This window comes from Rhipicephalus microplus, chromosome 4 (assembly GCF_043290135.1).
Source record: "Rhipicephalus microplus isolate Deutch F79 chromosome 4, USDA_Rmic, whole genome shotgun sequence".
Classification (NCBI taxonomy): domain Eukaryota; kingdom Metazoa; phylum Arthropoda; class Arachnida; order Ixodida; family Ixodidae; genus Rhipicephalus; species Rhipicephalus microplus.
The window spans coordinates 30,287,091-30,299,038 of record NC_134703.1 but is presented as its reverse complement, the minus strand read 5'-3'; the positions used below and the strand labels follow the sequence as shown (position 1 = coordinate 30,299,038).

General features: G+C 44.7%; 1 protein-coding gene across 1 annotated transcript; it reads left to right on the top strand.

Moving 5' to 3' along the window:
• The first annotated feature begins 23 nt into the window (after window positions 1–23).
• On the top strand, window positions 24–11,905 carry LOC119171817 (aurora kinase A-like). Its single transcript, XM_075892441.1, has 10 exons — window positions 24–169; window positions 365–399; window positions 549–616; window positions 726–843; window positions 1,800–1,879; window positions 1,976–2,114; window positions 3,715–3,863; window positions 10,244–10,475; window positions 11,404–11,489; window positions 11,661–11,905. Exons 2-10 carry the CDS (start codon window positions 379–381, stop codon window positions 11,713–11,715), a joined length of 948 nt encoding a protein of 315 aa, XP_075748556.1. The 5' UTR covers window positions 24–169; window positions 365–378; the 3' UTR covers window positions 11,716–11,905.
• Window positions 11,906–11,948: the final 43 nt, after the last annotated feature.

Genomic DNA, 11,948 nt, shown 5'->3' with positions numbered 1-11,948 from the left:
ACGCTCGTGATACCGTGATCCAGCACAGTGCCAGTGCGTGCCTCCCGTCAGTGCCGAGCGCTGGTTGAACCATCGATGCTATCGTTGCTAGTATTTCGTAGTCCCAAAGCCCCCGCTTAGCCGTTCACCAGCTTGTGTTCATTTACTGAGCTACCTCCGACAGCCTACGGTGAGTTTTTAAACCGGGGGGCCAAGTTACCTTTTACCCGTGAATTTTACACCCCTATGTTTTTTTTTTTTTTCCCGTTGCCTCGTCATTAATGTTATTCGACTTGGTTCCTTTTCCCTGGCGCACGGACATTTCACGCGCTACGCAGCGTACGTGCCAACCTAACCAGCCGTTGACGTTTTGTTTGTTTTGCAGTTCCTTGGCCGGACATGGGTGACAAAGAAAATCAGGTAAAACACACTACGAGGCACATTTCTTGAGTCTTCAATGTGATTACTTTAATTCGCGCCAGGTATTGTTGCTGATCGCCGTAACTGCTGTGAACTGGCGTCGATGATGTCGGTTGGGTCGGTTCTCATGATGGCCTCTTCCTTTCCAGCCTCAAAACTCGTCTGCTGCCGACGGAAGCTCACAAGCAAAGACCGACGATGCCTCCAGGAAGAAAAGGCAAGTTCCTACAGCTTCGGCTAACTGGAACTTCAGTGATTAGGCCACGATGTTTGCGGTATGTGCCGATAATTGACACGTGTTCCACTAAATGCCATTGTATCCGCAGGGCGAGCCCGGAGTGGCGCCTTCAGGACTTCGAAATAGGAAGGCCGCTGGGCAAGGGAAAGTTCGGAAATGTGTACCTAGCACGAGAGAAAAAGAGCAAGTTTGTCATTGCGCTCAAGGTGAGAGCAGTTATCTCAATCGTTTCCTTTATGGCGAAGAAGCAGCAGCTTGGCCGCGCACTGCTTATCTCTGAACTGCAGACGTGACAGCGGAAATTTCTGAGAGGGTTCAACGATTGGGACGTGCAATTCGCGCGAATAAGGACTCTAAATTTGATTGTTCACGGCATTCCTATATTATCGCTCAATTTAGCAGACAAAAGATTTTAAAATTTTTTTCCTAAGTGCCAAACAGATCAATGTAATGGTAATTGTGTAGCAGTTTGATCAGGTTATACTGTACGACAATAGTTTACCAAATGGTGCTTCAATGATATCATTTATATGCAAAAAAAAAGTCTTGTGAAGGTATTTTATTTAACTTAGCTTTGATGGTCTTAATTAGCTGTGTACATACAGCTGCCCTACTACTTAATGCTGCAAAATGAAAATTCCACATGAGAGTTATAAAAACAGAACCTTAACGTCGCCCATGACTACCGTGTGCTCTGTTCACACTTTTGTATTGCTAATCCAGCATCCATGTAGATTTGTTCTGCTTTCTCATTGTGGCTGGACATCAAGGCCTTGTTCTACTTTATGTGTGTCCACTATTTAGTATTATAACGATGCATGCATGCTGGTGTTTATTGATGGTGTGGAATTCATCAGTGTGGAATTCATGTCTTTGTGTATTAGACTTTTCACACCATACTGTTTCTTGGTGGGGAGTCCTGTGCAGCAGAGGTCGTGGCCATATTAAATTACTGGTTTCATTGCCCTAGGTTTGTACTTTGTCCATCAAACACTGCAGGCCTGAAAAAAATATAGTTTTACATGTCAAACAAGCACGCCTAATACAGTGAAATAGTCCCTAAAGGAAGCAATTCACAATACCTAGTAGTGATTTTCTTTGCTTGGAGAAGGGGAGTGGTGGATTGCGTTTCTGATGGCTGGGTACCGTTCTATTCTGGCAGGTAATGTTCAAAACCCAACTGCAAAGTAACAACGTTGAACACCAGCTGCAGAGGGAGATAGAAATTCAATCGCACCTCAGGTTTGTCTTTCACGTTGCTCTTGTCTGTCTAGTTTCGTTAGATTTGCTGTCTACTTGTCATGCAGAAGACTGAAAAGATACCCTCTCCATGCACAGGCACCCACACATACTGAGGCTATACGGGTATTTTCATGATGACGCGCGTGTATACCTCATCCTCGAGTATGCTCCGAAGGGAGAATTGTACAGAGAACTGACAAAGGAGAAGATGTTTGACGAGAAAAAGTCCGCAAGCGTAAGTATTTTGATTGCATAATGTTTTGTGCAATATTTACGAGGGAAAACTACGGCACAGCGATCGTTCAGACATAGGAATGATGGCTAGTACATGTACGTGGATTTGCCTAATCTTTAGGAATCTTTAGGAATGGATTTGCCTAATCTTTCGAAAATTTCCAATACAAATTGAATAGCTTCCTATTCAATTTGTTGCCCGAATAGAATAAGTATTTAAAATGCTGAATAATTTTCGAGCAGTTTTCGAATAATCAGCACCGACAACAGGACCCCAAATCCATGAAACTTTGAACAGATGAAGGTCATTTTTCATCTTTTAATCCCTAAATTACCAATGTGCACATAACCCAATCTTTCCGAGACTGCCAATGATATTTTTATCAATAGATAGTGTTTTTTCTAAGAACTCCACTTTTAGGGGATGCGATTAAAAAAAAATTTAAAATTTTTGCTGTTTGCTTAACATTTTATACTGATTTTTAATATGTAATCGGTTTTATAGTAAGTTGTATAGATTTTGTTTTGCATCATGACATTATGTAAAATATAGCTCTTTTTGGACAGGCTTTTTCTGCCACTAAGCATTTATAGTTACGAGTCATTAATGGCTCATTTTGTTCCACATTAACTTTATGATGCAAACAACTATAAAAGAGAGTGTATAATACATTCGAGAAAAATTGTAGTGATAAACATGTTAAATGCTCAGCCCATACTAATTGCTTACATTAAGTCCATAGTAATTATATGAAAGATACCATGCTTTAAAGCAAATAATTGCAGTCCTTACATATGTGGCAAAAATCTTGATCTGGCCATAAGAAAATATCGCTTCCAAACTCTGGGAGTTGTCCAAAATTGCATCTTGATAAAAACTCATTTTAAATGTAAATGTGAAAGCTCATTTTTGTGGAAATGAGGTGCCTTTTAAAATGATTTCTTCCATTATGAGTGCTTGGAAATCGTGGTTATTTTGAGCATGTGACCTTGGTGAACTCATGTGGAATTCAATGGCAAGTAGCCAGATGACAAGTTCTAAAGGTAATCTACAAAATGAGCTCTTCTGGTAGAGAAGGTCGTGGTTCTGCACCACGTGTAGGTGCACCGGAGTATGTCACTGATTCACACCCTGTTCCAGTGCTTCGCTATTGGCTGCTTGAGCACAGCACTTCGGGGCGATGGTTTACAGATCTGAAAAACCGAGCGATCACGCGAAAACTACCAGGCAGGCGGACAGGTCGCATGGATGTCCCGTTTCATCTCTCGTAGCTCTCTGGCCAACTGTTGCTGGGGGGCCACACGATTTTTGAAAAAGGTCAATTTAAAATATCATTAGCTTTCCAGGTGGCATCTCGCTGCTTACAATGACTAGCGAAAATTTGGAACACTGTTCCTTAGGTACAGTAAGCTTTATTCAACTCGGGTCCGGAATTCTATATATTCCACATCTTTTATATGGATAGGAACAACGGAATTAGTCTCGAATTAAAGTTTCCTCTTGCTTATATCTATAGTTCTGTTACTAGCCCTCTCTGCATCACTATTCTTCATACAGTGATGGTATTACTTTTCTATTTCATTTTTTTGCTCTTGAACAGTACATCTATCAAGTCTGTAATGCCCTAAGATATTGCCACAGCAAGAAAGTCATACACCGAGACATAAAACCAGAAAACATCCTCATTGGCGCCAACGGTATGCTCAAAATTGCAGACTTTGGCTGGTCTGTACATGCCCCGTCCTCAAGGTAGGTTCTTCATTTCGTTTACTTTGGGTCCAAACTTTGACTTGCACCATATGCCTAATTGATTGTTTCCACACACACCCTTTAATAAAGACACTGAAGTGCAACTAAAGATCAGTTTGCGATAAATTATGTAAGAATGTTACTTTCATTCATTTCAATATCGCATGTTGATTAGTAGAAAAAAATGAAGTCTACCTGCAAAGTTGCATTCTTGCATCTTTCACCCATATCCCTGCACGCAAATGTCAGTGTGAAGAAGCAGATTTCAATTTTTTTTTTTTGTCATATTGGCTCAGCCAAATTTCCTAAAACTTGGTACATTAAGCCTTTAGTAGAAGGCAATGTACTCCATTTTTATTGTTTGTGAACCATGTCGACCTTGGTAAACATCGTGGAAATCTGACGTTGCGGCAAATTGGCTACGGAACTTCGATCTGGCAACGACGCTGCATTTTTTTTTAGCACCCTCTTGCTTATCAAGCGTCTTTTCGAGGCAAAAGGTGTGCTTTTTGTATTGTGAAAGGGTCATTTACTAGTGGTACTGCAAGATTTTTTTTTTATTCATTAGTGTCCCTTTAATCTAAAATTAAATGTGACAAATCTGGCTCTCTTCCAGCCAAATCGGGTATAATGCTGGGCAGTGCCCTTGGCCCTAGCCATTTTATTATATATATTGTAAGCACATTCCAAGCACTTCATCGTTCTCATTTGTACATACCCACCATCATCGTTCCCTCTCGTTGGTGTTCTGAGCCGAGGGAGACATTGTGGAATGAACGCTTCTGCTCGCCCTACCTGGTGAACTCTGCCCGAGTCTTTCAGAGTGGTGGAGGTAGGTCAAAATCCCAACGCCCTCCTACACTCATTTCCCACCCAAGTTCCGATCTGGTCGTCGCTTGCATCTGGCCACCCACACAGGTATGCAGACATCGGACCCAACACCTAGCCCTAACGCTACAGCCCCTATGCCGGTGGCTGCCCGCTCTTCATCTACTGTCACCAGCCCTCAGCGCGAACAGCCCATGTGTGCGGGTCTCCGTGGTGACGACGTCGGGGAATGGCTCGACCTTTGCAACCGTGTGGGTTCAGCCAATCGATAGACCAAAGCGGACAAATTGAGCTACCTCCCCTTCCACTTGACCAGCATAGCCAAAACCTAGTATTTCAATCGTGAAGTTGACTTCGTTGATTGGTCGACCTTTGCCAACAAACTGCGACAAATCTTCGGATACTCATCGGGTCATTCCGAAACCGCAAAACAGAAGCTGGCCGTGCTTCTTAAACTTGCACAGTGTCATACACTTCGTATGCCGAGGATGTTCTAGCCCTCTGTCGCCGTGCGAACAGCGATATGACGGAAGACAAGCATGTTCGCCACATCCTTAAAGGAATCGGCCTAATTGCATTCAACGCCTTGACCAGTTGCAGTCCCTCCGGTTTCAGCAAGACAGCAATCCTCGCATTATGCCTCCCTCTGAATTAAAAACCCTCATCCGCACCATTATTGGGAAGAACTTCGAGACCCCGTACAGCAGTGGTCCACTGTCGGCTCCACTCAGCCCCCACCGTTCGACCTGTGGAATCTTGTTAAGCAGGAGTTGGTAGCCGCAATGGCAACACCGACACCCCTGGTCGCCCTACCTGCACGCTCGATACCCACATACGCTGATGTGACGCCCAGGTCGACACCGGCAGTATCGGTTGCTCAAACTATGATGCCCAATATGCGGAGATCGCTGCAATTCCGCTTGCTCTCGGCACATCTAGCTCTACTGACATTGCTAGTGGCCATTTGGCTGCTGTGCGTGGTGGAATGACTGCTGCACTCGGGTATCCTCAGTGGCGTTAATCCCGTCCTGTTTGCTTTTACTGTGGTATACGAGGCCACATTTCTCATTACTGTCGTCGCCGCCAGCAAGAGGAACGACGAGGCTATGCTAAGTTCGAACGAGACCGGTTCCAAAGACCAGATTTTTATGCTCCAGACCCGTTCACGCAGTACCGGTCTCTGTCTCCTCTGGTGTCCTCTCATCAACATCAATATACTGCTCCTCCAGACGACGCTCTCCATCACCCTACCGCCGCTCCGCATCGCCGCTTCGTCCTATCATCTCCCGTCCTGTTAAAAAAATATTCAGACTAAGGATTGCAGTTTTTGGAGGGACACCTGCATCCCGCCGACCTACAAAAATGCCTCCTGTTCGCCCAGCCAATATGTTGTCAGTGACTTTTGAAGGTATTCCTGTGCAAGCTCTTGTCGGCACTGGTGCAATCATTTGTTTTGCGTAGTGACGCGCTCGCGGCTCCGTAAAGTCGGAATGCCCTATGTGGGACCTGTGTTGCGTGGCGAAAATAACGTGCTTATTCAACCTGACGGACAGTGTACGGCTCGTGTTTCCATCGATGGCATACACACCACATCGAGATGATTGCGTTGTCCACGTGCATTCATGAACTTATCCTTGATTGGAACTTTCTGCATTCTGCTTCCGCTGCATTCACATCACGGATTCAATGGATGCGCCCATTCCAGTTTTGTCACCCTCAATCTCCAACTTGGTCATTGTTGAAGACTGTGCCCCGGTCACGAACACGTGATACCTGTCTCATCCGCTCAAGTCACCGAAGGTGATGCACTAGTGGCTCCTTTTTTTCGGCGCACTTCCCGTGAAACTCTCGTCGCCTCTTGCCTCCTCCGGTTTTCCTGTGACCATGCTTTACTGCCCGTTTGTAACACAACTGCAGAATCTATGCTGCTGCCCAAGGGAATGACAGTGCCAAAGATCGACACATCTCCACTGACCTCCATCGCAGCACTCTGCCCGCTTTCATCACCAGGTTCGCATTCTTTCTCTTTTCGAGCTGTCATTAGTTCAGATCTCACACCTAAATAGTCTGAAGTACTATTGGCCCTTTTAGCTAAACACAAAGCCTGCTTCGATACCTGTACCACAACACTGAGTCGGACTTCCGCGGCTATACACTGTATTGAAACCGACGGTTCTCATGTGATTCGCCGTCGGCCATATCGGGTTTCCAGTCGGAGAGAGAAATCATTGAAAAAGAGGTGAACGAGATGCTATCGCGAAATATAATACGGCCTTCTTCGGGTTCCTGAGCCTCTCAAGTCGTTTTATACAAAAAGAAAAGATGACTCGCTTCGTTTCTGCATTAACTACCATACATTAGATAAGATCACACGCAAGGACGTATATCGTATGCCTCGAATTGATGACGCTCTAGACAAACTGCAAGGAGTGAAATATTTTTCAAGCCTGGACTTGCGATCAGGCTACTCGCAAATCCCCATGAACGAAGCTGACACAGAAAAAACTGCATTTACTGTGCCGAACGGATTTTCTGAATTTAATGTAATGCCATTTCGCTTGTGCTACGCTCCAGCCAAGTTTGAGTGCATGATTGATACTGTTCTTCGTGGCCTAAAATGGAAGACCTGCTTATGTTACTTAGATATCATTGTTTTTTCATCTATCTTTGCCCAACATATTCAACGATTAGACAAGGTACTTCAATGTCTTTCCAAGGCTGGCCTTCAGATAAATACAAAAAAAGTGCACATTTGCCAGCAAGACTATCAAAGTCCTCAGTTACGTCGTTTCCAAAGACGGAATCCAACCAGATCCCCAAGAAGATCGCATCTGTGCTACAGTTTCCTCGACCATCCAACCAAAAGACCTTGCACAGCTTTCTTGGTCTCGCATCCTATTTTTGTCGCTTTATATGCAACTTTGCTACCCTAACGGCTCCTCTAAATAAGTTATTGGCCACTGGTGCTCTTTTCTCGTGGTCCAATGACTGAGAGTCCGCATTTGAAATTTTGAAAGAACGCCTGACTTCCGGATCAGTGCTGCGCCACTTCGACGAGAGAGCGCCCGCCATACTCCATTTGATTGATATGTGGGGTTTAGCGTCCCAAAACCACCATATGATTATGAGAAACGCTGTAGTGGAGGGCTCCGGAAATTTCGACCACCTGGGGTTCTTCAACGTGCACCCAAATCTGAGTACACGGGCCTATAGCATTTCCGCCTCCATCTGTAATCTAGCCGCCACAGCCGGGATTCGATCCTGCGACCTGCGGGTCAGCAGCCGAGTACCTTAGCCACTAGACCACCGCGGCGGGGTCACCATACTGACACAAGTGCACAAGGCATTGGAGCAGTCCTTCTGCAGCGCGATCCCACCTCTAAAGAGCAGGTTGTGGCCTACGCTAGCCGGACTCTGTCAACAGCTGAGTAGAACTACACCATCACAGAGCAGGAGTGCCTGGCTATAGCCTGGTCAATACAGAAATTCCACCCGTACCTCAACGGTCGGCACTTTACCATCATCACCGACCAGCACGCACTCTGTTGGCTCTCATCGATAAAGAATATGTCAGGACGTCTCGCGCGCTGGATACTGTGCTTGCACGTAAAGTCTGGCAAATGTCATCATGATGCCGACGCGCTGTCCCGGTGCCCACTTTCGGCTCTCTCTTGACAATACGTCCACCGCATCGCCTTTGAATGACTCTGACACCCAGCTTGCCTCACAACACGTATCACTCACCTGTTTAACACATCCCCAGTTAACTATCTTGTCGCCCTGATTCAGTCCGTCACTGACCGCCGTCGTCTGCGCAGCATGGAAATCGTTCACGCTCGTGCATGAAGCCTTTTATTACTCATTCAGCCGATCTGAGTGGTGGCCAGGTTGGCCGCTTCGGAGGGGGGGGGGGGGGGGGGGGGGAGAGTTTTAAGCACATTCCAAGCACTTCATCACTCTCACTTGCACATACCCATCATCATTGTTCCCTTTCTTGCTGTTTTGAGCTGAGGGAGACATTGCGGAATAAACGCTTCTGCTCGCCCTGCCTGGTGAAGTCGGCCTGCGTCTTTGTCAGCTATTTTCACTATAGACTTTCAATATAAATGACATTGTTAACATGGTCAAAGGTGGCATCCAGATTCGATTATTTGCCGATGATTGCGTGCTTTTTAAAGACATTACTTCTATCAATGACCCAATTAGTTTTATGTGAATAGTTTAAATAATATTCTTGAATGGTACATGCACTGGGGAATGACACTACAAGTCTAGAACAGCATTGAGCCCCCACTTTGGCCGCATCTATCATTGGCAAGTTTTTTTGTTGTTGCATAAGTCTGTTCTTACTGTTTTCCCGTTGGCTCTCACTGTTTTGATAATGTCCGTGATATGCCCAGTGTCTGTGACGAGCTTGAGTCACTGGGGAGCCAAATTGAGCTCAAGCCTTCTGTGACGCTTTCAAATCTGTCCTCTAGCAAATGCATTGCTGTACTAGTCGACACAGCAAGCGCAGCTACGAGGTATTCTATATTTAGGAGACTATGAGGCCAATGTATCGCAACGCTGCCCACGCAGTGTCCGGACTTCTGCGACGCTGTTCAGTTCCCCCCGGTAAGCCTGCCGTTGCGCATGGGTTTCCGACTTTTGAGACATATTCAAGTCGCACCACGTGAATTTCCATATTTGTGAGGCACGATAGTCTGAACAGAGCATACTGCAGCGAAAAAAGGGACTCCGACTTAGCAACACACAGGGGCTGTTAAGTAAAACAACCGATACCAACAGACCACACAGGCACAGCAGATTACAGATGAACCATACGGGAAAGCTGGAACTGCAGGGGCAAACAGTCCCCAAGTCTGGCAACTGACTTATGCATCATCAAAAAGAACCTTGCCCTATCATTTTTTATCAGTTGGTACATTTGCGATCGTAGCAGAGCCTGAAAAGCAGCTTTGCCGCAATACGAGAGTGTGATGGGATGAAGCATATTGAAAATTTGAAAGGGCCATTGTCAACAACACGTCTACTGTATTTGTGTTCAAGAAGTTCTAATAGTAGTGCAAATCGAATTGAATAGAAAACACTATTGAACAACTATTCAAAATTTTGAATAGTATTCGCACATGCTTAGTAAAACTTCTGCAAAAGCTTGCGTGCCACAGTGTCTCCTACGGCACAGTACCAGTGGGCCGTAGCAGACACACTGTGGCACGCGAACGTTCGGAGGCTTTTCAAAAAAAAAAAAGGCACAGATTGTGTGAGCCAAACGTTTATATGTTTGCGGTTGAGTCTGTTGTAGTTGATTGAGCACACTTCATGATAAGCCTTTGTCATCTATATTGCTTGATGTGTGCGCAGGTGTGCCTATGGTGTAATGAGCTTTATATTCTCAAGTTTTTCTCGAATGAAACCACTTGGTAGTGAGCACTCGTGTAGTTTTCTTTTTTCTTTCATGCTTACTGGCGAAGCGTAATAGCTACTTAGTCATTGTGGCATGTTCACAGTGAAAACTGAACAATGCAGTGCATGAATTGCTTACCCTGCAGGCGTGCCACCATGTGTGGTACCATGGACTATCTTCCACCAGAGATGATTGAAAACAATGTTTATGACGAAAAAGTGGACCTCTGGGCCATTGGCATCCTTATCTACGAGTTCCTTGTGGGCAGGCCGCCATTCGAGGCAAAAACCGCTGCAGAGACGTACGACCGAATTCGCCGTGTAGACCTTCGGTTTCCCGCCCACCTCTCGGATGATGCAAAAGATCTCATTTCCAGGGTAAGTAGTATTCATATCCACTATCTTGCCCTTTTGTTTTTTAATTGTTGCATGATACCAAGAAATGGGAGAGGCAGCGAAAGACTGCAAGAAGTTAGGTGGTATAATGAAGGGGAAACTTTCAGGCAGAAATGGAATCTGCTTGTGGAGGCGAGGGTAATTTTCAGATCATTCAAAAGGCCTTCGTTCTGCAGTGCTCATTAAAAAAAAAGGCTCGCAAATGTTGATGCTCTCTCCACAAGTACCACTAACTGCATATAACAAATATACAAGCTGTGAAAATGTCTAAGTCAAGGATACTACTCAAGCTATGTTACGTAGCAAAAGTAAAACATGTATACCTATGTTACGTAGCAAAAGTAAAACATGTGGGCGGGCCTATGCAGATGGTAAAGAGGAAACTACTCACGGTGAGTAGTTTCCTCTTTTCATCACCAGCAGTAGCAGAAAGGCATATGGGTGGTCTAGTCAATCAGCCTTTTACATTTTCCTGTGCTGCCACCCGCCAATTTAATAGGGTTTTGGTAAGGATGGGCAACCATTAAAGCCAGGACTAAAGTTGCAGAGATTGTACGGCATTTCGTGACTTTTCCACTAGCGTAATGTTACATGTGCCGTTGCATCGTGGGGGAAAAAAAAGGCGAATTAGAACCTCGGAGAAATTGCTATTTTTGAATGACTCATCACCGCTCCATTCAAGTGTAAATTGCAGTACGTTATATTAAGCCAGTTTATGCAATGTTACTTGAAGGACGTGGCACATGCTTAAAACAGAGAATGAAGGTAAGACAGAAAGAGCGCCTCTTTCTGTCTAGTCTTCTTCTCGGTTCTTAAGCTTGCACAGTGTCTTTCAAGTAAAGTGTACATTCCTTCTTCCTCAAAAATAATAAAATCCCCCCCCCCCCCCCACCTTTTTTTTTTTTTTCAGCTACTGAAGAAGGATCCAAAGCAACGGCCCACTGTTGATGAAGTCTTGGCACATCCGTGGGTCACAAGCAACGTAGACCCTAGCGCGTAATTGCCTAATATTAAGACTTGCTGATAGTAGTTTAAATCAGAGTATTTCCTATTCTAATATCTACAAAGTTTACAGAGTTTTAAATTGGCTATTTACAGAATAGAGTAGGAAATACTGTGAAAATTTGAACTCTGTGTGTACATATTTTTTGTTTTGTGACATCGCAGGTTTTCATCAGCCACGGAGGAGCAGCAAGATGTGGCATGCGGTTTCTTAAAATAAAGACACTCTCCTCTATTTCAATTTCTCCAAACATTGCTGCTCCCATGGCATTTATTAGTTTTGATTGTATCTTTTACCTGTACGACTTGTCACAAAATCTGATGTTGCTATTTGTCTGAAGCCTTGCCGTAATAAAGCCCTAGGACAGTTATTCTATGATGGCGACAATAAAGAATTGTGATGCAAAAAATAGTGTTACGTGTATCAAGCAGCCACTTGACAAGTTGCCTAAT

What these genes read in the sequence shown, in the direction of transcription:
- LOC119171817 (XM_075892441.1), top strand. Translation starts at nt 379, where the DNA reads ATGGGTGACAAAGAAAATCAG. An exon ending in TGGGTGACAAAGAAAATCAG is followed by an intron (nt 400 to 548) that starts GTAAAACACACT and finishes CTTCCTTTCCAG; the next exon opens with CCTCAAAACTCGTCTGCTGC. An exon ending in AGTTTGTCATTGCGCTCAAG is followed by an intron (nt 844 to 1,799) that starts GTGAGAGCAGTT and finishes CTATTCTGGCAG; the next exon opens with GTAATGTTCAAAACCCAACT.